Source organism: Pogona vitticeps, chromosome 6, assembly GCF_051106095.1.
Source record: "Pogona vitticeps strain Pit_001003342236 chromosome 6, PviZW2.1, whole genome shotgun sequence".
Classification (NCBI taxonomy): domain Eukaryota; kingdom Metazoa; phylum Chordata; class Lepidosauria; order Squamata; family Agamidae; genus Pogona; species Pogona vitticeps.
In genome coordinates, this window is record NC_135788.1 from 91,930,918 (window position 1) to 91,954,656 (window position 23,739).

Below are 23,739 nucleotides of genomic sequence, written 5' to 3' on the forward strand. Positions count from 1 at the left end.
TCAGATCGGTCAGCGGAGCCGCAATCTCGCTAAACCTCGGGATGAACTTTCTGTAGTAGCCCACCAACCCAAGAAATGATTTGACTTTTTTCTTGGTGTTGGGTCTAGGCCAATCACGAACAGCTTCTATTTTGGCCTCCAGGGGTTTTATCATTCCTCCCCCTACCATGTGACCCAAGTATTTTATTTCTGGGCTACCCAGCTGACACTTGCTGGCCTTTACTGTTAGCCCTGCTGCACTTAACCTCTGCAGCACTAACTCCAGGTGTATCAGGTGATCTTCCCAGGTATTACTGAAGATCCCTATGTCGTCAATGTAGGCCACTGTAAAGTCATTGAGCCCTGCCAAGGTCTGGTCCATCAGCCTTTGGAATGTGGCTGGTGCATTCCTGAGACCAAAGCTCAGGACTCGAAACTCATAGAGACCAAAAGGGCTGCAAAAGGCAGTCTTTTCTTGATCCCTGGGATCAATTCTTAATTGCCAATATCCCTTTACCAGGTCCAATGATGAGATGAACCGACAACCCCCTATGGTTTCAATCAGGTTGTCTAGCCTGGGCATTGGGTAGGCATCAGGAGTGGTTACACGGTTTAATTTCCTGTAATCGACACAAAACCTAATGCTCCCATCAGGCTTGTCCACAAGGACTATCGGAGAGGACCAAGGACTAGAAGAGGGGACGATTATGTTCTCTCTAAGCATCTCGTCCAGCTCCTTCCGCACCTTGTCCCTATAGGGTCCCGTTACTCGGTATGGGGATACTGCCTGCGGGGGTGCATCCCCTGTGTGGATCCGATGCATCACTCCCTTCACTATCCCCGGCTTGTTGGAAAACACCTGTTGATATTTACTAAGCAGCATTTTTAGTTCTTGCTGCTGGTCTTGGGTGAGTGCAGGACTGATCTTTACCTCCTCTGGGTTGTATTTTACTTCCCCTCTACCCTCCCAGAAGGGTAATTCAGCTTCCTCACTCTCAGCTGCTTTTATCGCGAATAAAACCCTCTGTTCCCCTCTGTAGTAGGGTTTTAGGGCATTCACATGAACCACCCTCCTTGCTTGGTTCTCCTCCTGCTCTATTAGGTAGTTCAGGTCTGACATCTTGGAAATGACCCTATATGGTCCTGCCCATTTGAGCTGCAGTTTATTCTCTCTGCAGGGCCTAAGCCAGAGCACTTCCTCCCCTGGGTCAAAGTGCCTCTCTCTAGCTTTGCGGTCATACCATGTTTTCTGTTTGACCTTCTGCGCTTGCAGGTTTTCTGCTGCCAGCTCTAGATTTCGCTTTAGGTCATTCATCAAGGTGTCTATGTATGTCACAACATCTTGTGGGTCATCCTGGGTGATCTGCTCCCAATTTTGTTTGATCAAATCAAGGGGCCCTTTCACCCGTCTCCCAAATAGAAGTTCAAATGGACTAAACCCGGTACTGGCTTGTGGCACTGATCGATAAGCAAACAAAAGGGATTGCAGCTTCTGGTCCCAATTGTTTGGATTCTCTGCCAAGTAAGCCCTAATCATGCGCATTAGAGTCCCATTGAACTTCTCAGTTAACCCATTGCTTTCAGGATGATAAGCAGTGGTTTCCTTGTGCTTAATTCCACAGATCTGCCATAAGCGTTTCATGAGCTTTGATGTGAACGATGCGCCCAAATCTGTGATTATCTCTGAGGCAAATCCCATCCTGGACATATACCCCACCAAAGCATCGGCCACTGTGTTAGTTTCAATGTTAGTCAGGGGTATGGCTTCAGGATACCTTGTGGCATGGTCCACAATTGTTAGGATGAACTTGTTCCCCCTCTTTGTGGCCTTGGGCAAAGGTCCCACAATATCCACCCCTATGCATTTGAACGGAGTGTCAATCACAGGCAAAGGGCACAGCTTTGCTTTGGTCCTGTCGCGGTTATTCCCCTGCCTTTGACACACATCGCATTGTTTACAGAACTCCCTGATCTGCTTCCCTATGTCAGGCCAGTAGAAATTCTGTGTGATTCTCTGCTGTGTTTTGTTGACCCCTAAGTGTGCAGCAAACATGTCAGAGTGCCCCCTTTGTAAGATCATGGGGCGATACTTTTCAGGTACCACCAGTTGACTTCTGATCCCATCTCCCCCTTTTGAGATGTTCCTCAGGGTTTCTCTATATAAAATCCCCTTTTTCTCCAGAAATCTCACTGGGGTTTCAGGTGTTAGCTGGGCGTCAGTCACCTGTTCAAAACACTTTTGGAGAGTGGCGTCTGCCTTTTGCTCCTGTCCAAATCTGCTGTCTGTGGTTAAGGTTTCCACCACAGCTTCTGAACTTCCCTCTGCTACCGTCTCTGGCTCATCATTACCCCCCTGAACTGTCCCTGTGGTGGCTTGTGAGCGTGTAATCACTAGCACCCGTTTCACATGTTCAGCCAGGTCATTTCCCACGAGCACGGCTGCTGGCAGAGTCGATGAAATCGCTATCCGCCAATCTCCCCTCCAGCCTTGAAAGTTGACAGGTACCTCTGCTACTGGCAGAGAGATTATCTGCCCCTCAATCCCTGCCACCTTCATGCTCTCATTTGGGATTATAAACTCCCGAGGAATAATATCTGGATGGCACAGGGTTACCTGGGAACAAGTGTCCCGCAGCCCCCTATACTGACGGTCAAGTATTCCTACGTCCACCCCGGCTGTCTCAAACAACTGAGAATCTGTTTTTATCAGCAAGCAGCGTTTTACCTCCACAAGAGGACCATTTTCCTCAGCCTGATCAGCAGAGGTAGCTGTTCCAGACTGAGTAGTCATGGCAACAGGCTCCCTCTGTGACACTGAGCCTTGCTCTTGCTGGACACAGAACACAGCTTTTGGCTTGGTCCCACTAGAATTCTGAGGCACCATTCCTTTTAGCTGCTTCAATTTCTCACACTCTGAGATCAGATGACCCTTTCCCTGACAGAAATAGCATTTTCTAGTGTATTTGGATTCTCTCTCCTCTGGTTTCGGTTTTCCCTCCAAATTCTGAGGGCTTGGTTTCATGCCTGAGGGCTTCCCTTCACCATGGGCCCCTCCCCCTTGCTGGCTTTTCCCTGGTCCCTGAGAGTACTTGCTGTAGGTTTCTTTGGGTTTACCTACAGATTTCCCCTCACCCAAGGGCTTTCTTATTTGGGAGATAAAATCTGCGATCTCTGCGGCTGCTGCCACAGATTTCGGTTTCCTTTCCCTCACCTGGAATTTCAATTCCCCCTGCAGGACTGAATAGAACTGTTCCAGGGCTATCAAGTCTTTAAGCTGCTCATAGGTCTCTATTCCCTCCTGCGATAGCCATTTCTCAAGCAGCCTCACCAATTGGGCCCCCACTTGGGTAAAAGTCTGTTCTGGTTTTTTAGTGAGGGACCTGAATCTTTGTCTCAGCTGCTCTGCATTTATCCCATGTCTTGCAAACACCAGTTTTTTAAACTCTGCAAAATCTTTCATCAATTCCTCAGGCATCTCGGCATAAACCTCAGCCAGGCTACCACTGATTAAAGACCGCATGATGGTCATCTTCTCAGTTTCCCTCACTGAGAAGTCCACAAACGCTCTTTCCACTAAGGAAAAGAACACCTCAGGACAATCTCCCTTGTGGTACACAGGGAATTTCTTCAGGTCAGCCTTAGACAGTTGGCCTCCCTCAGAATCCCTATTATTATTATTGTTCTGGTTCATCAGTTCCAGTTTTCTTAATTCAAACGCCATCTTCTCTCTCTCCATTCTTTCTTCTCTCTCCATTCTCTCTCTCTCTCGCTCTAATTCAAATGCCATTTTCTCTCTCTCTAATCTTTCCTCCATTTCCCTCACCCTCAGTTCATGCTGTTGGGCTAGGATCAATTTTCTAAGTTCTGGGTTCTGCTCTCCTGTGCTGTCACCTTGCACTGAGCCAAATTCATCCTCAGAACCTTGGTCAATCTGGGGGTCTTTCACTTCACTCATGTCTGCTACTTGGCTTCGAGTCAAGGGCATACCCCCCCTCAGAACAGGCTGCTTTAAAAAGTCAAGCCTCAAAATAAAACGACCACTTTTTTTCCTTCTTGCCTCAGAACCAGCTCTCCCTAGAGATTGCTGCTGTTCTTCAGCACTTAAATTGCAACAGTATCGAGTCAGAGCCTACCCCCCTCTGCTGGGCCTCTCAGCTGGCAAGCTAGCTCGCTGTTGCTACGCAGTTTTGCCTCAGCGTTTTCCCGCCAAAACTAGGCTGCCTCAGAGCACCTTAATCTAAGTCTCCCCAGTTGGCACGTTCTTCTACTAGCGCACCTCCCCGTGAGGTACACCTAGAAGATTACCTACGCGCCTCAGACTGTCCCTGACTAGATCCCCCTTGCTCTGGGCACAGTTGCCAAGGCTTTGCTGGACCGCTGGACAACTGGACCAGTCGTATCCCACACGCTGGACACCAATCAATGTGACAAACCCAGACCTACTGGGATCTATCACACAGTTACTAAGCTGCCACCAACCATTCCCTATAATAAGTCACACAGACCAGGGATGGATTTTTAAACAATAAAAGAATAAGGTTTATTTTAAATACAAACAGGGTAAATAAAACAATCAGGTGAATAAAATAAAGTAACGTGGCTTATTCTCACACACACAAGCATACAGTTTGGTTCACCTAGAACCTTTAACTTAAAGCACAGACCCTGAACCCATCAGTTCTGGCTAACCAACAGACCCCTGAACCTTTCAGGCTGGTACTCTGACACACAGTAGTACCCTGTCAGACACCCAGACTCCCACAACAGCTTCTTCTCCCCAGCTGCTGCTTCGTCCCAACCCAGTGTCTCACAGTCTGTCTCAGCATCTCCCTTCACCACACAGGCATCACATATTTATACAGTACAGCCCCTCCTCCTGATGTCCCGCCTTCCACTCCCCATAGGATGGAACTTTCCCTCCAAACCCATGACAGACAGGTAACATCAGTGCTGTTATGTAACAGTATCATCTACATATCGGAGGTTGTTGATATTTCTTCCGGCAATCTTAATTCTGGTTTGGGATTCCTCCAGTCCAGCCTTTTGCATGACGTATTCTTCATATTAGTTAAATAAGCTGGGTGACAATATACAGCCTTGTTGTACTCTTTTCCCAATTTTGAACCAATCAGTTGTTCCATATCCAGTTCTAACTGCTGCTTCCTGTCCCACATATAGATTTCTCAGGAGATTGATAAGGTGGTCAGGCAATCCCATTTCTTTAAGGACTTGCCATAGTTTGCTGTGGTCCACACAGTCAAAGGCTTTTGCATCGTCAATGAAGCAGAAGTAGATGTTTTTCTGGATCTCTCTAGTTTTCTCCATAATCCAGCACATGTTAGCAATTTGGTCTCTATTTCCTCTGCCCCTTTCGGAATCCAGCTTGTACTTCTGGGAGTTCTCAGTCCACATACTGATGAAACCTACCTTGCATGATTTTGAGCATAACCTTGCTAGCGTGTGAAATGAGTGCAATTATACGATAGCTGGAGCATTCTTTGGCACTGCCATTCTTTGGGATTAGGATGTAGACTGATCTTTTCCAATCCTCTGGCCACTGCTGAGTTTTCCAAACTTCCTGGCATATGGAGTGTAGCACCTTAACAAGGTCATATTTTAAGATTTTAAATAGTTCAACTGGAAATTCGCTTTCACCTCCACTGGCCTTGTTAGCCATGTTTTCTAAGGCCCACTTGACTTCACTCTCCAGGATGTCTGGCTCAAGATCAGCAACCACACTATCTAGGTTGTCCGGGACATCAGAATCTTTCTGGTATAATTCCTCTGTGTATTCTTGCCACCTCTTCTTGTTGTCTTCTGCTTCTGTTAGGTCCCTACCATTTTTGTCCTTTATCATGTCCTTCTTTGCACAGAAGGTTCATTTAATATGTCCAATTTTCTTGAACAGATCTCTGGTTTTTCCTTTTCTAATATTTTCCTCTATATCTTTGCACTGTTCATTTAAGAAGGTCCTCTTGTCTCTCGTTGCTATTTTTTGGAAGTCTGCATTCCATTTTCTGTAGCTTTCGCTATCTCTCCTGCATTTTGTTTCCCTTCTCTTCTCTGCTATTTGTTAGGCCTTGTTGGACAGCCACTTTGCTTTCTTGCATTTCCTTTTCTTTGGGATGGAAAAGAGTGTTTGTGATGACCAGCTTTTTTTCTTGACAAAACTGTATTAGCCTTTGCCCTGCTTCTTTTTGAACTCTAAGGCCAATCTTACCCTGTTGTTCTTTTTATCTCTTGACACTCTATTTTAGCATTCTAATCCCTTATAATGAGAAGAGCCTCTTTCTTTGGTGTCAGTTCCAGAAGGTGTTGGAAGTCTTCATAGAATTGGTCAATTTCAGCCTCTTCAGCATTGGTGGTTGGTGCATAAACTTTGATTACTGTGATGTTGAAAGGTCTGCCTTGGATTCTTATTGAAATCATTCTGTCATTTTTGTGATTGTATCCCAGTACAGTTTTTCCCACTCTTTTGTTGACTATGAGGGCTACTCCATTCTTTCTACGGGATTCTTGCCCACAGTAGTAGATATGATAATCATCTGAATTGAATTCGCCCATTCCCATCCATTTTAGTTCATTGACACCCAAGATGTCAATGTTTATTCTTGCTATCTCCTGTTTGACTACATCCAGCTTACCAAGGTTCATAGATCTTACATTCTAGGTTCCTATGCAGTATTTTTCTTTGTAGCATCGGACTTTTCTTTCACTTCCACGCACATCCGCAGCTGAGCATACTTTCGACTTTGGCCCAACCACTACATTAGCTCTGGAGCTCCTTGTACTTGTCCTCCGCTCTTCCTCAGTAGCATGTTGGATGCCTTCCGACCTGAGGGGCTCATCTTCCAGCATCATATCTTTTAGTTTTTTGTTTCTGTCCATGGAGGGTTTTTTTTTTTTTTTTGGCAAAGATACTGGAGTAGCTTGTCTGTTTGTGCTCCAGGTGGATCACATTTTCTCCACTATGACCTGTCCGTCTTGAGTGTCCCTGCACGGCATAGCCCATAGCTTCTCTGAATTACTCAAGCCCCTTCGCCACGACCAGGCAGCAATCCGTGAATGGGAAATAACTGGTATCTTCTAATTTTTAAGGTGGCAGCCTAACTGAGAGATACTTTTTGGTTAGAGTTGTGGAGACCAACATGTAACCATTAATTGACATTTAATAATGATGTAGCTGTGGTATCTTCCCAGTTCCTGACAGAATAGGATGCATGCATCCTGTTTGCACACAAACAGGGAAAAATAAGCAGATGGTTGCAAGCTGACTATACCCAGACAGCTAATTGGGTTTGAGAGGCTACCGTAAGGCTTTAACAGAATGCCTTTGCCAAGGAAAGGTTGTACCTTTCATGAAAAGATTCTCCATTTCTTGTATTGCAGAAGACTTCTGCTGAACTGTAAACAGTTCCATATGAGTTTTTTTCTATCCAGTATCTAGGCAAACTGAGAGCCTATCCACACTGGCATATAATGGTATATGGTTCCCTGATAGCATTGCTTGGCATGGGGGGGAAAGACCTTGTGCCCTAGTGTATTTACTTAAAATGATCCATCCATCCTTTTTAAAAGTTGGCCTATATCTTTCTGGGCCAGGGTATGCAGTCTTTTTGGAACAATTCGTTGAGATGCAAAATAGCTATTTTCTTGTTCCTTCACGAATGGGTACCGAGAGTTAAAATAAATTGTACTGAATATAAGGACCTTTTAAGCATTAGCCAGATTGCACCAAATTCCAACGTGTGAACTGGCCATTAAACTCCTTGTAAGGTTCTTTCCTTCCAGGAACATTTGTCTGTAGCTTCTCTTGCTAGTTGATCCTGTCTTTTTTGCTGGATTCTAGGAGATCTCAGCTTTGTCTGATGATTGCCTGGACTACATCTCTGTTACTGTTTAAAGGCAGAATGGTCAATAACAACCTGACTGATTATCTGTGACAAATACGAATCTGCCCAAGGAGATCACACAGGAAAGCAGAGGATGTTTAAGAATTCATTTACAAATTTGAAGATCAAGTTTGTAAATTTATTTGCAAGCTTGCTTAAGAAAGACCATGACGTTTTCAAATTTACGGCTGCTTGCATTATGGTCTGTTGCAGTGGTCCTCAACGTTGGGCCTCCAGATGTTGTTGAACTACAACTCCCAGAAGCCTTCACCACCAGCTCTGCTGGCCAGGATTTCTGGGAGTTGAAGTCCAAGAACATCTGGAGGCCCAAGGTTGGGGACCACTGGTCTATTGTATTCCTTGCTTTACAGTTTATACAGTCATAGTATAATTGAGTCGGAAGGGGCCTATAAGGCCATTGAGTCCAACCACTTGCTTAATACAGGAATCCAGATAAAAGCAGATCTGACCGTTGCTGCACAGCTACTTGCATTTTATTGCTTTTTATGGAAGTAACACCGCACGGATGTTCTGAGAGGAAGCTGCCTGATTTCTTTCAGACATTCTATGGAGTAATTGGGAATGCATTGCTGTTTTCAACTTCCCCAGAGGAGGCTGGAGGATGAGATGCACACACATGTTTAGAAGATAGGAATGGAAATATCAAACTTCTACTGGTTCTGGGATATTTTAGGCCATTTTCTGTGGGAAATGGCTGGTGCAGTTTCTCTATAAAATGAAAATGGGGAGTCTCAAGAAACTGATACTCACCCATAGGCTAGTCTTGGAGAGTGCTTATATCCTGAGAACCAGGAGTTTAATACCACCTAATGTATGCCACCTAATGTATGCCTGTATAGTTTATGATGTTAATGTCAGTGACCTTTGCATGTGTAATGTTCCTAGTAGATTGTGTCGATAGACTGGTAAGTGCGTTATGTTATATACCTCTAGATCTGTAATAGAAACAGCTTGGAGTTTCAGAATTACAGTGGTGCCCCGCATGATGATGATAATCCATCCCGTGAAAATTGTTGTTTAGCGAAATTGTCGCTGTTTAGCGAAATCGTCGTCATGCAAAAACCCTTTCCTCATTGGAATGCATTGAAACCCGCTTTAATGCATTCAAATGGGGAAAATACCTTGTCGTCCAGCGAAGATCGCCCATAGGGAAGCCATTTTGCGAGCGCCGATCAGCTGTAAAAATGGCTGCCCTGTGAAGCATGGGTCTGGAAAACACAGGGCAGCCATTTTGCGGAGCCGGAAAAAATCGTCATCTTGCGGACAAACGGTTCGCGAAGCACAGACCTAATCAACGTCCAGCGAAAATCCTCCATAGGAATGACTGTTCTGTGAATCACTATAGCAATCGAAAAAAGTCATCATTATGCAGATTCATAGTTTAGCGAGGTACCCCTGTACAAAGTTTCAGCTGCTTAGTATTGGACATCCATCTTCACTAGTGCTTGAAGATTTTTATGCTTCTCTAGCAAAATCAAAAGTTGACGAACATAGTACCTGTTTTACAAGTTGTCTTGCATTAGTCTTTCAGAAGGGTCAGCTTTATTGGTATCTCTTCTGTTAGAATTTACTGGAATTTTATCCTGTCTCTTTGCCCAGAGCTGCTTGAACTTCCTTGCTTTGGCAGACAAGTCCTGAAACTGGATGCATTCCATTATCATTAGATTTGCCTGCTTGAAATAGGCTGGTAATTTGTCACTGGGCTTGTGGTTTTGACAGGTATCAATGCTGTACTATCACGGATGAGTCATGATTCTTCCTGTATCTGCTTCCTCTGAAGTGTTCCTGCTATGACGTGGTGTCTGATGGGGCTCCACATTTGATTGCCTGCCAGGTTATGTAAAGCTCGCACAGCTGTGGAATGCCAGCTAAAACAGTGCTACATTAAACCTGAACTCTGCTTGCTTTCCCAGTCTGTAATACAGTACGGGATTGCCTGGAAACATCAAAAGGCATCTTGCAAATTCTTATTGCCAAATATAGGGCACAAAAACATCAAGTGCCTTGTCCCCCACCCCCAACATTTCTAGGAGCCTGGGAGACTTGACTCCTGAGACTCCTCCAGCCTTGCTGTTTGCAATTGTACTGTTAAAGTATTAATGGATTCATTGAAGGGAAACACCATGCCATTTCTACTGTGAGAGTCAGAATGAATACAAGCAGTACAGCATGAAACCAGTTTGATATCTTTTTAATTGTCGCAGTTTCCATCAAAGAGGCATGTAACTTTGTGATGGTACTGAAAATGCTGTGAAGCATGTTTGGAAGGGGGGAAGCTATTTAAATTTGTGACCAGAGTGGCATTTTGTAACTGTATATGGGCAGTTTCATATTTTAGAAAACGAGGAAAGTTTGGCATCTAGCCCCAGTTTTTACAGTGATTGTTGTTCTAGACAAGTAATGAGTGCACTTGTCTTCTCACTGCATTTGAACCAGCTTTTCTGTCCCCCCACCCCCAATAATACTGGCTAGTTCTACAGTTTCTGCCACTGGGGAAAAAAACAGAATAATTGAAGAGCAGAGTAAACTGCTTGGTGGTAGGCATTCCACCCGATTGCTCTATTTTAGCTGTGATTATTACCCCTTAAATTCACTTTGTTTTTCTACTTAAGCCAGAAAACTGAGGCAGCAGGCCTTTCTGGTGGCTTTTGAGTATAACCTGTCCTGGCACCTACAAGTCAAAAGCCTGTTTGCTCCTACGTCTGTTCTCCATCTTTCAAAAACATTTTCATTTTTTAAAATTTTGTTAGTTTAATTATTACACTGTGGCTGTAATGTGTACATGTTTCTAATACAGTTTCTTGGGACTGATTTTTCTAACATGAAGAGAGATCTACGATATATAAATCATATAGACAAGTTACTCTCAACCTTTGGCTCTCTAGATTTTGTGAACTTAAATTCCTAGAATCTTGGTATTGGCTGTGCTCAGTGGGACGTCCAGGAGATGAAATCCAAACTATCTGGAGCACCAAAGGTGGAGACCTGGTGACCTAAATAATACTTTTCTCACTGGTGTGATGGAGTAGGAGGTGAAGATGACAGTACATGCAAACAGTTTTAAGGGGGAAAAATGCACACTGGGTCTCCAGCCTTTTCTTTTGCTGTTTGTGTTTTCCGTTACTGCTTTGTTGTGATAATTTTCTATTTCACAGTTGCAGGTTTATGAGTGACCAAAAGCTCTTCTTCACAACACTGAGCCAGCAGGGAGTGGGGCAAAGATGCCAATACCACCTCCCCCTCCACCTCCCCCTGGACCACCCCCACCCCCAACTCTGAATCAGGTAAGTCTTCCATTTGCCCCCACGTACCCTTTTTAACCCCCCTGGGAATCTGCTACCTACTAGGTGGTCAGCATTGCTTCATAGAGAAAGGATTGTAGCACAGTGCAAAAACTGGATTCCTTCTCTCTTGTTTCTGTTGAAATCTCCAAGAACAAAGTACATTGGTCTGGAACCAGCAGGAAATTTAGTTTGTTTGAGAAGACTTTGTACATGCATAAAGGTTGTGGTTCAGTGTTTATGTACCATGTAGGATTTTCCAGCTTCAATCTCTCTGTGTCCAATTTCCAGTTATACTCCAAAGTAGCAAATCTGTGGGAGTTGTTACAGAGGAGAAGTGATACACCAAAGTACAGTGGTGCCTCCATTTACGACCATAATCCATTCCAGAAAATGGAAATAAGTCGAAATGGTCATAAGCCGAAGCACCATTTCCCATAGGAATGCATTGAAACCCCATTAATCCGTTCCAGCAAAAGAAAAAAAAATTACCAAAAAAATCACTGCAAGACTCATTGGAAACACAAGTAATCCCTTCCAGCCAAAGGTGGTGGGGGGGAGAAAATCAATCAAGCGTGCAAGACCCATTGCAAATGCACAGAAAACAAATGGAGCTGATTGGAAACACACAGAGAAGGGACAGGGTTGGTAATGCAAAGAAAACAAAGGAAAAATAAGGGAAGCATGCAGAACCCATCAGAAATGGGGGGAAAACCCCAAAAAAGCAACCAAACCCCCCAAGATCCATCGGAAATGAGGGGGGGAACCAACCAACAAACAAACCCCCAAGACGCATCACAGCACAGAAACATAACTCCCCAGCCTAAAACCGCGCTGCAAAAACACAGTTTTTTAAAAGCAGAAAACAGCACCTTGCCTTACCTAACAGGCACTCCCAAGCCTGCCTGCAAACACACACATGCTCACTGAGAAGCAGAAGCCAGGCAGTCCCTCTTCAATCACACTCACTCTAACCCTGGGAGCGAAAAGAGCTACAAAGAAGCAGCCTCTTTCTGCCACCTACAGTTAGCAATTTGAATTTCCCACCTTTTCCCCCTGCCTTTTTCTGTTTGTAAGTGGAAGCTCCAGTCACAAGTAGAAGCAAAATTTTGCAGCCAGAGCTGGTTGTAAGTTGAATTGGTTGTAGGTAGGGACGTTCATAAATGGAGGCACCATTGTATCAATGATCTTAGCTTGATGGTCCAAAAGGGCCGTAGATTTATGGATTGGAGTAGTGAGAGAAATATGACTTGAAAGTAAGTGAAGATGGATCATTGTTGAAGATGTGTTTCTTTGAACCCTTTCCCTTTCCCATTAGTCTGCAATGAGAGAATGGTAATGCTTAGTTCAAGCTTTTGAAGAAGGGATAGAATGTAGCTTCCCATTTTCAAGAAATAAATTTCTGAGAACATTAAACGGGAACAGGTGTAGCTGGTGGTCTGAGCAGGAAATTTGCTCCACCATTTGCTCTGAAATGGTGGATGGAAGATCAGCTACCCGTAGCTGAGAGACCATTTGCATCCCAAAGTAAACTACTACTACGGCTACCTTTCTGCAATCAAATGTGTACCATGTTCTCTTTTTAGGCCAACACAGAACCTCCAAAATTGAGCAGGGAGGAGCAGCGAGGGAGGGGAGCCCTCCTGCAAGACATCTGTAAAGGGGCCAAGTTGAAAAAGGTGACCCAGATCAATGACCGGAGTGCACCTGTTATTGAAAGTAAGTATGGGAGCTGGGTCAAAGGCAAGAAGGTCTTTACTGTCTAACTGAGCTGCTTTTGATGGCCTCTGAATACTACTAAGTCAGGGTCTTCCCATTTCTTTTAGGCATGGTCCATATCAACATCAGGCATTGGAAGAAATAGACTAGAATTTCACAAGTGAGGCAGGGCAGGTTGTTTCCATGAGATGTGCAGATTTTGAAAAAGTTACTATTTTGAACTGCAGTTCAGGAATCTTTGGGGGAATTCTGGGAAGAGTAGTCCAAAACAGTACTGTTCTTCAGACCCTGATATGTTGGCTAATGTGGGAATTTTCCTTTCAGAATCCAAGGGCAGTGGCAGCTACAGCTCTGGTGCATCTCCCCTGCAACCAAAGGGAGGCCTCTTCCAAGGTGGTGTCCCCAAGCTTCGACCTGTGGGTGTAAAAGACAGTTCAGGTGATTTGCCCACATTCCGAAATGAGGGTGATTTAAGTGGTGATACCAAATGCCATCTTAGGGCCATGGGAATTCCATCTTGTTGATATAATCAAACATTATGCTTCCTCTAAAAGGCTGACGTGGTTTGTGTGCAAGCCATACTTTCTTGCTTTGGTAAGCAAAATGTACTTAGCCTTGAACACTGATGAATAAAGAAGCAATAGGAGAAGAGTGGGATAAAATGTGGGATAAATGAATTATGAAGAATATGTCTGTAAGGATAAAGGAAAATTGCTATAAGGTACAGTAATATGGAGGTGGTATTTAATGCCGGTAAAACTGAATACAATAAATAAAAATTTAGCATCACTATGTTGGAGGTGTAAAAAAGAGAAGGGGACATATTTACATATGTGGTGGTTATGTGAAGTAAGAAAGAAAGAATGGAAGCAAATGTTTAAAGAAATAAGAGAAATAACTGGATTAAATATTCAAATATCCCCGTTAACAGCCTTATTGAATATGGTCAGAGAAGATCAATTGCTGAAAGAAAATAAGGATTTAATTGTAATAACGGTTACGGCAGCAAGGTTAATACAGTGGTGCCTCGCAAGACGAGCACTTCATTTAATGAAGAAATTGCATAACGAAGAAGTTTTGCGATTGCAAAAGCGATTGCAAAACAATGTTTCCTGTTTTTTTTCACTTTGCGATGATCGGTTACCTGCTTCGCTAACTGATTATCGCAAAACGAAGATTTTCGCACAGCTGATCGGTGGTTTCAAAATGGCCGTCGGGTAAAAAAAATGGCCGCCCGCTGTTTTCTGGGATGGATTCCTCGCTGCACGGGCAGCGAAAATGGCTGCACTATGGAGGATCTTCGCTGGACGGTGAGTTTCAAGCCCATAGGAACGCATTAATCGGGTTTTAATGCGTTTCTATGGGCTTTTTAAAATCGCTTTACGATGTTTTTGTTCTACAGGGATTTCGCTGGAATGAATTAACATCGTAATGCGAGGCACCACTGTATTTGCAAGAAATTGGAAAATGATAACCAAATTAATTTAGAGGAATGGTATAGAGAATTATGGGAAAAGGCAATTAATGATAAACTGACATGTGATATGAAAATAAGAAGAGGTCTATTAAAAATAATGATTTTAAGAAAACATGGAATATATTCCTGGAATATGTATTTCAGAGAGGGAAGGGGTATACGCCGAGGGAAGAAACAATGCATTTTTGGAGAGAAAATACATTGAATGAAATTTTAAAATATTATTGATACTAGCCCTGAGGGTGAAGGTGGCCCTGGTGTATTATGTAATTGTATTTTGTTGTGTTAGGGTTATGTTGTCTATGTTTCATGTTCATTTAAGTAATAATAATAATAATAAAAATAAAAAGAACACCGATAGAGCTGAAGAAGGTCAAACTTAATATCCAGGCTTGAAGTTGTACATTTTTTTTCTATGCGCTTCCACCTAATATACCTTCCCCTTTTACATATTACTTGGAGGGCCTTCTTTCCTCCCACGTCTACCATCTGAGGTAAGGTAGATGATGGCCTTTTTTCTTTTCTTTTTTTCTTTTTTTTTTTTTTTTGTTAGTGGCACTCTGTGTCTGAAATGTCATGCCTCCAAAAAGTCATTTTATACCATGCTGGATGAAGACCTTTTTATTTGTCTTGCTTTCTATTACTTACATTTGTTCTTAGGTCTGATTATCTTTTTATTTCAAACTCATATTTGATTGTGTGCCATATTAAGTTTTAACATTCATTCATTGTTTGACTTGCTTGCAACCTCTAGCCGGCAGAGAGAATACATACACACAAATACGGTGTGTGCGCGTGAGTTGGCGTTCGTTTAACTCCTCTATTAAACCTGTGTTCCTTTTCTAGTTTCAGACAGCCCATCTGGAAAACAGTCACTCCAAGTTCCTGGGTCTAGAGCCGCTGCACCACGGCCTCCAGTTTCTGCCTCTAGCAGCCGACCCCAAGATGACGCTGATAATAGCCAGGCTTCTCCGCCAGAGCTTCCCCGCTTGCAGAGACCTTCCTTGCCAGACCTCTCGCGGCCAAACAGTGCCAGCAGTACTGGCATGAAACACAGCTCATCTGCCCCACCGCCTCCCCCACCAGGACGTAGAGCCAATGCACCCCCTGCTCCCCCTTCCATTCACAACAACAAAGCACTTTCCTACAACCGTGAGAAGCCATTGCCACCAACTCCTGGACAGCGACTCCCAGGCAGTCGGGATGGGCCACCAGCTCCTCCCATCAAGCCTCCGCCTTCTCCTGTGAACATTCGAATGGGGCCAACAAGTCAAGGCCAGTCCTTGGCACCCCCTCCTCCACCTTACCGGCAGCCGCCTGGTGTCCCCAATGGCCCTGCCAGCCCCACCAATGAATCTGCCCCTGAGCTTCCACAGAGACATAATTCCTTGCATAGAAAGACGCCTGGGCGGGGCATGGCTCCTCCCCCACCCCCATCAGCCTCCCCTTCTTTACAAAGCAATCGCCCCCCACCTCCTGCCCGTGATCCTCCAAGCCGGAGTGCAGGTAAGAATTTTCTCTGATAAACGGTAGGTTTGGTTCTTGCATTTACAGCATGTTTGTAAAGTCTGAAAAGCTAGGGGGTCAAATGGACCCAAAAGCTGCAAATCCTCATCTGAGAATCAGATCTTCCGATCCAAGATGTACAAGGGTAGGATTGCAGAAGAATGGAGGTATCCTGTTTTCAAATAACCTGTTTTCAGGTCTACAGAAAAATGGGGACACCCACATGCCCAGTGTGAATTTCACCTCTGGCATGAGTTCACCATGTTATGTTGAGTTGGGAAAGATTATTAAAGTCCTTGCCAACAAGTCTTTTTTTTTTTAATTAATTTTCCTCATAGTGTAGAATAATATATTTTGCCATCCTGGGCCAGAAGCTCAGTTATCAATCATGTGATTTAAGAGTGTAAACACAAGTGACTGAATACTCAGCGGAGTCTTAACGCTCTTCAGAAATATAAGAGTGCAGCAAGAATTGAGATATGAACAGTGTATATCGTCTTAGAATCTGATCACAGTGTTTTTAAAGTATATAGCTATGTTCTGGATACTATAGGACATATGAGACGTTTTGTGCTTGAATTGTGCTAACTTTTCAGAAAGAAGTGGTGTAGACTAATTATGATCAAAATACGATGAAAAGCAGTTTTAATGTTCTCTTCAGTGTATGTAAAATGCTAGGCTAACCCACATCTTATGCTAGAATTCAGGTGCATAAATTGCACTTTCCAAGAAGTGAGACAGGTCCATACATGAATTTGGGAGATCAGGACAAACAGTGATCCACCTTTATATTGTGTGGGATAGGGCTGTCTCGGGCATTTAAAACTTATAATCAAAGATGCTGATAGGAAGTCAACTTTTGCTCTTCTTGTGCCTGCCATAGTACTTTACTGCGTAGAGAATAGCTGCACCCTCCAATTAGGGCTACTACTTCATAATTTATTGCTGACATAAGAAATTTCTGTTCTAGCCCCTCCACCACCCATGATCCGAAATGGTGGTAGAGATGCACCTCCCCCTCCCCCACCCTATAGAATGCATGGGTCTTCGGATCCCACGAGCCGCGGGAAACCGCCCCCACCACCTACCAGAACGCCTGTTGGACCACCACCTCCTCCCCCACCAATGAGAAATGGACATCGGGATTCCATCTCCACAGTCAGATCATTCTTGGGTGAGAATAAAAAGACTTCTTTTATCTTAATACATGGGTGAGCAATTTGTGACCATTCAGCCATTGGGACACATCTCTTTTGAGCCCAAATGAGCATGGTAAAAATGTTGCCTACACTGTAAATGTCCGTATTCTAATGGTATCTGTTTGGATCTGTATGTATCTGATTTAGTTTTTTAAAATGACATTTTGAATCCAAGGCTCAGACATATATCTGGTTTGAGAAGCAATGAAACACGATATGCATTTGTATAAACATTAAACTGCTTACTTGTGCATAGTCCAAAAGAACAATACTTTTTTGCGTATTTGATACTTTAAATTTGTGCACTTCTGTTTGTGATCTTGCATTCAGTATCGGGCCCTTATTATTGTCGATACTGGCTTTTTGGTGTGTTGTGCCCCACTAGTCATGGTGCATTAGGATAAAAGCAGCTGCCTAGGTGTAGGGTTGCCTCCAATGGCCTTTGTGTCATTTTAGCTGTAATTCCAGTTTTTCCCACACAGAACCCTAACATAAGAGACAGCAGCGCTATAATTCTTTGATAGACATTGCTTGTTCACAGGTTCTTTACTGCTTTGTTGTAAACTCCGTTTTATCTTTGTTTTCTGCAGATGATTTTGAGTCCAAATACTCTTTCCATCCAGTTGAAGACTTCCCAGCTCCCGAGGAGTTCAAGCACTTCCAGAGAATTTATCCCAGTAAAACTAACAGAGGTGAGTGTTGATCTGGCTCAGCTTATTTCTTGCAAGCACCTGCTTTATTTGTAAACACACAATTTTCAGCTCATTACTTTAGAACTTAATATGTCATGATGGGTGATTTGCAATCAAATCATAAGGCTCGAAGTGTTGCACATCAACCCTGTAAACAAGGTCAGGTGGAGGGAGTATTAGCTATTCCTTTGTTCCATTAGCACATTTTGCAAACCATGTAGTCATATAGAAGCATAATGCTGGTTTATTTATTTATTTATTAATGGTTGTTGTGGGTTTTTCGGGCTTTTTGGCCGTGTTCTGAAGGCCAAAAAGCCCGAAAAACCCACAACAACCATTAGATCCCGGCCATGAAAGCCTTCGCGAATATAATGCTGGTTTGTACTTCTGCAAGCCTGTGACAGTTATAGGAATGCTGGAATTGCGGGAGAGAGAGACAGCATGCTAGGGAGGAGTGGCTGGCACAGGAACTCATAGTTCTACATGGTAATGGATTTTTAGGAGAAGTCTGTGTATCGGATGCAGTAGCTTAATCACTGGTCGTCACCTCAAGAAAACAAGTTCCTAGAAGAAGAAAATGCAAGAACTAGATGATACTTTTTCAGGTGCAGGGGGAATTAATGAGTTTTGATTTACTTTAGGGATCTTGAGGTAACTCTCTTAGGACGGTAGCAACAGTGTGAACACTCATGTTCTCTTGTGCTTTGGTGCCAACATCCTTGTGAAAGCAGCCCCTTGCCCAATTGTATGGCGTCTTTGGCATTAATAGTATCTGTTATCTTCTTTCAGCTACTCGTGGGGCCCCACCTCTACCTCCGATCCCCAGGTGAAAAACAGCAGTGGACCATCATTGCACAGCACCAAAACAAATGGACCTGTGTTCTTTTTTTATGTTTGTCTCCCTTCTCATCCCTGAGAAATCTGCATGAGAAACACATTTTTGCTGTTGGTTTTATCCCTTCTCCTCATCCTTCCAACTGTTGTGAGAACCTGGATGAATTCGCCATTACTCACTTCCATCTACGCGTTTCATTCCTGGGCTCGAAAGGACCTGTTGGTACAGCTGGGTGAGAACCTTCGTCTGCAGATTTGTGCTGGTTTCTCGCTTTCCTTATCAATCCTGTCATGGAGGGAGAGCTCCCGGTTCATACATTGCTGCTGTCCGTGAACAAAGGCACAATGACTGTTCCCCAACAAAGCAAGTGAAACAGGACAGTTTTTGAACTGTGGACCTAGTTGAAATACCTGTTTCTAGATCCTTGCCCTAGTGTATGGGATGGAAATGGCCATACTTTGGGGAGATGGGGGAATTCTGATTTTTTGTTTTTAAAGAGGTGCAACATTTAAAAGTACTGAATTAGCTATTCTACTTTCAAATGCAAACACTACATATTAACAAACTGTGTAACTTAAAGAGGGGAGGGAAGAAAATGAAAACAACCCTTGGAGTACATTCTAAATGGGAAATGTTGACACTACATAAATGTGCCAGTATCTATGGCTGTTATAAGAAAAATTCAGGGTACAGAGCAGTTGCTCTCTTTATATTGTGGTCCAGAGTCATCACCTTCTCCATGTATGGCGGCTGCTCTGAATATCTGCTGGCTTCCCAGGCGAAGCTGCTATGACTTTTAAAGATGCTGCTCTTCTACAGTGTAAAAGAAACAGGCACCACTTATGAACAGACCTTTACATCTGGGGGCCACCACTGCCATGTGTTGTGTTAATAAGCAGTACAGTGGTAGGGAAGGTTGGGGCAATAGCAGTCATGAAGCACAATGAACTGTGCAAGAACAGGCAAAGACAAATTTGACAAACTGGCTGGATTAGCAGTGCAGTTTATTGGAAGAATGATGAGAGTAGATACTGTAGCAATGGAAGACTGTGATTTAGGCCCCTTGTTTTGACCATGTCTGCTTTTTGTCAGGAGATCATTCCTTCCTCCTCTCAAGACAAAGGCACGTTCCCCTCTTACCTCCCTTGTGCAATCAATATTTTTGAATTTGACCTGTTTTATTCATCCTTCCAGCAGCAGGCATGTTTGGCTTACCCTTATGCTGATGGGTGATGGGCACTGACTGCCTCTCCACCTCAAGGAGGACATCAAATTGGGAAGCATCCAGTTCTGCTTTTGAGTACTAGACTATACCTGACAGGATATCACTCCTAATAAGTGTGTTTAATGTAATACAAAAATTAAAATGCTTAATTGATAAATCATCTATTCTAATTGAAGGTTGATCACTACTAGTTGCAAAGTTACTTTGAGGGTTGGGGACCTGAGACCTTGCTGCATGTTTTGATGCATCCATTGTGTGCCATTGACATTGTTCTCCGTGATTCTTGCATATGACAAGCAGGGTTTCCATCTTTATATGTGACTGTTGGGATGCGTTTTGTATCCCGTACAACGTGTCAACCTGGTCTCCTGCTTGTGATATGGAAAACTTGATTTGCCACCAAGAGCGTACTTTATACTTGCTTTGTGTCTGTGGTCAGAGCAGAGGCATTCCTCCTTGTGTTTCTCCATTGCCAGGGAAAGCAGTGCTCCAGTTTTGGGTTACACATGTGCTTTTCAGTGTAGCAGCTGAAATAGGAATGCATGCTCCTCTGTCTCTGTCAATGCACAGCAAAGCCTGCTGGGAAATCACATCTAGACTGTTGACCCACAGTATAAAGTGCCCCATTTTGGGATGAACATTGCTCATCTGGTCCAGAGCTGAAGCAGATTTCCTTCACTCTTCTTCTTCCCTGCTCTCATTTATATGTTGTATAGATGGTTGTAACATCAAGCCTGGATAACTGGTTGGTTGATTTTTGCCTTACACAGTACTTCTGTCATGTGGTTGGTACCAGATTTATTATAATTGTGCATATTTACTCTTAAGTTACTTGGGGTGGGAAAATACGTGTTATAATAAATATTGATCTATTTTCTATGTTGTAAAAAGTTTGTAGGCTTGTTGGCATACACTACAAAAAAAAATTCCTTCCCCTCTACTTATCCTTTTTTTTCCTATGATGATGGAAATTCGTCTGCATTTCTGTTAATGACCAGGCAGTCCCTCATGTTGAGGGCCCAGTGCTTGGTTGGAGGAATTTCTTTTTTCTTATGGAGGAAAATTAAATCTTACCCAGTATAGCAGACTGGGAGAAGTTAAATGCGCTGTGCATTTGTGGGGGAGGGGTATTTTCTTTAGAGGTTACATTCCCTGTAACACTGGCTTCCACTAAGCAAATCTTTGGGAAGCAACTGTGAAAGGGGATCCTGAACTTGAAATGGCAGTCAAATGCAAACTGAATTTTTAAAAGGCACCTATGTCGTACTTGCATGATTTGGCCAAAGCACTGCTTTCTTCCCCTTTCTATTTTTCTTTTTCTTTCTTGTAGTTGTGTTGGGTTTGGGGGAAAAGCTTGCTTGCTTATCGATCTAGAGTGTTTTTATGAGGAGGAGTTAGCATATACACACATGTTCTTATCTCATCCTTTCCCAAAAGCTCAGGGCATATTTATACAGCATTTGAAAACTGCATAAAAATAAAATTCACCTATCACCACCATGAAGATTAAAATCTCTATTTGCTCTCTCCCAACTCAGATATGGGCTGTGCCAAAATATATTTGAAACTAGGCTGAAGGTTGCTGCCACAATTTATGGCTGGAGACTTTGTCAGTTAGTAAACATAGCCTGATACCAATGAATGCTTTTCTTCTGGGTTCTACCATTTCAGGCTGCAGATGAGAGGGATCAACATGTTTAAGTATCTAAAATGTTCCTTCTATGTTAAAACACACATACACACCAACTATGCCCTACTAGGGTGCTCGATAACTGAAACACTCTGTGTCTCTCCATCCTGACAAACTGTCCAGGATAAACCTCTGAATGTATCACAATATGTCTGAAGAAAGATGGAGGAAAGGTGACTAAGGTACTGTTTTTTTTAGTATTGGATACAATTTCTGTAGGTGGTCTTGATGAGAGCTTTTCCAGGATGGGATGTGCCTTTTAGGTCTCATCTGCCTGTTTTCCAGAGACAGTGTTTCTACAGATTTAGATCCTCAAGAGGTGGAAGATGGAAACCAAATTAAGATGTTCACAAACCTCTAGATACAAACAATAACTGTGAAGCTGATCCCAAGATTAGCTTATATATATTTGGAAGGTTGGCTGCAAGCAGCTCTTAATGTGTTGTGTTCCACAATATCACAGAACTGTAGACAATGCTCAGATGTAGCCCAGAATGCAGGAACTCTGCTTGAGAATATTGATTTCTTCCCCTTGATTTTCAGAGAGTGACTTGGAAATGGCTAGTGGAACAGCTGGATCCTTTTTTCTGGTAGTCCAGTGAAAAGCCTGCATAATTCTATCATCCTTCTCATGCCTAGCAATAGAGGCATGATGCAAATAAAGATAAATGTAGAATTACATTAAACCATGCAAGCTGTCTTAGTTTGGCAGAGCTCCATATTTCTCATTTTTGGAGTTAGATAGTCCTAGCCTCCTTGTGTAGTTTAGGTTAAGCCCAGACCTTTCCAGTGCTGCAATCTTGCAAGTCTTCCATTGCAACTGAAGTGTGAAACTACATGAATGTACCAGGGCAAAGGCTGTTTCAGAAGAGTGTTTTTTTAATTGAACAGCAGATTCTTTGAGCTTCACTCACTGTGCCTTATGCTTAAGTGGCTCCCTGTGGAGTTGGTTTTGTGTTTGTGTATTTGAAGGAGAGAGAATCTCTCTGTTTTCAGTGTCTTATGAGCCTATATGCATCTTTTGTGTGTAATGTGTTTGGTTAACATTACTGTTATCCTTTTTATGATACACTACTGAGAGCCACTTGCTGTAGTTTCAAGAACCAGAAGTTTGGTCTCTTGCATTTACTTTGCCTTTAAGATGAAACTCATTTGTGTACCCGTTTTTATTTTGTTTTGCAAAGGTCTGGAGTAGGTTGGGGGACAGCTTCCTCTAGAAGGTATTTCTTGATCTTTTGCTATGGGGAGACTGCTGGGCTTGTGTTACTACAATAAATGGCATATTGTTGTTGAGGCATGCTTACAACAATTACATACAGTTTTGTTACTCTTTTGCAAAGCAGCTGCAGAAGCCCTCTTGTAGCATTTGGAAAATGTTGTCCTTTAAATCTTCATTGAGATATTTTTTGTCACTTAAGTCATCACAGTAGTTTTTGTCTGTCTCAGATTCCACAGACTGAGAACTACTACAATAAGCACACATTGTTTTCCTGTATGCTTTTGCAATGGAGCACATGATTGTTTTTTTAAATACTAAACACCCCTCTCCTTGTAGTTCTTTCCTAATGTGAACTCTGAAGAGCATTACCTGTCATTTCCTTCTAAAGCTCTGTTTGCAGTGGGTAGTTTACAGTGTGAATTAACAGAAAAGATGGCTGTTTGCCCTTTTTTTCACAAAGCTTCTGGTGAGATAGGGCAGTGGTTCTTAACCTTGGGTTACTCAGGTGTTTTTGAACTGCAACTCCCAGAAACCCCAGCCAGCACAGCTGGTGGTGAAGGCTTCTGGGAGTTGCAGTCCTAACCCAAGGTTAAGAACCACTGAGATAGGGGCCAATGAGAAGTTATGTTGCAGAACACACAGTGAGAGTGCCCATACCATCCATAGTGTTATTCATTAGAATCTTTGCTGTGTTTTTTTAATGGGCAAAATAGTAGTCCTGTTGGTACTACAGCAATGAGGTAGTTATGTGCAAAGGTTAGTTAGTATATGCTGAAATCTCTTTAGGGAGCTGGTTGAAGATGAGAGAGAAGGACTTTACCTGTACTCATATTCCCTGCCTACAATGTTTGCTAGTGCCTCCTCTTACTGTTTCACTTCTTTGCAAAACATCTGACCCACAATAAATAATGCTGTCTCTACTAAAATTGTAACTGATGCAGCATTGAGTCTGTGTCCATGATCTAATAAATTAATCAAATACAAACTGTCTTTAATTTGTTTTT

General features: G+C 43.0%; 1 protein-coding gene across 5 annotated transcripts in view; it reads left to right on the forward strand.

The window, feature by feature from the left end:
• The window catches only part of WIPF2 (WAS/WASL interacting protein family member 2), a 38,416-nt gene extending 15,738 nt beyond the window's left edge, over window positions 1-22,678 (forward strand). For all 5 annotated transcript variants that reach the window (XM_073004247.2, XM_078377857.1, XM_073004248.2 and 2 more), the window contains exons 2-8: window positions 11,048-11,176; window positions 12,760-12,892; window positions 13,217-13,330; window positions 15,216-15,875; window positions 16,846-17,049; window positions 17,665-17,766; window positions 18,556-22,678. In XM_073004247.2, the coding sequence (XP_072860348.1) occupies window positions 11,114-11,176; window positions 12,760-12,892; window positions 13,217-13,330; window positions 15,216-15,875; window positions 16,846-17,049; window positions 17,665-17,766; window positions 18,556-18,596 (1,317 nt within the window). In that variant the 5' untranslated portion in view covers window positions 11,048-11,113 and the 3' untranslated portion in view covers window positions 18,597-22,678. The remainder of the gene's footprint in view (window positions 1-11,047; window positions 11,177-12,759; window positions 12,893-13,216; window positions 13,331-15,215; window positions 15,876-16,845; window positions 17,050-17,664; window positions 17,767-18,555) is intronic.
• Window positions 22,679-23,739: the final 1,061 nt, after the last annotated feature.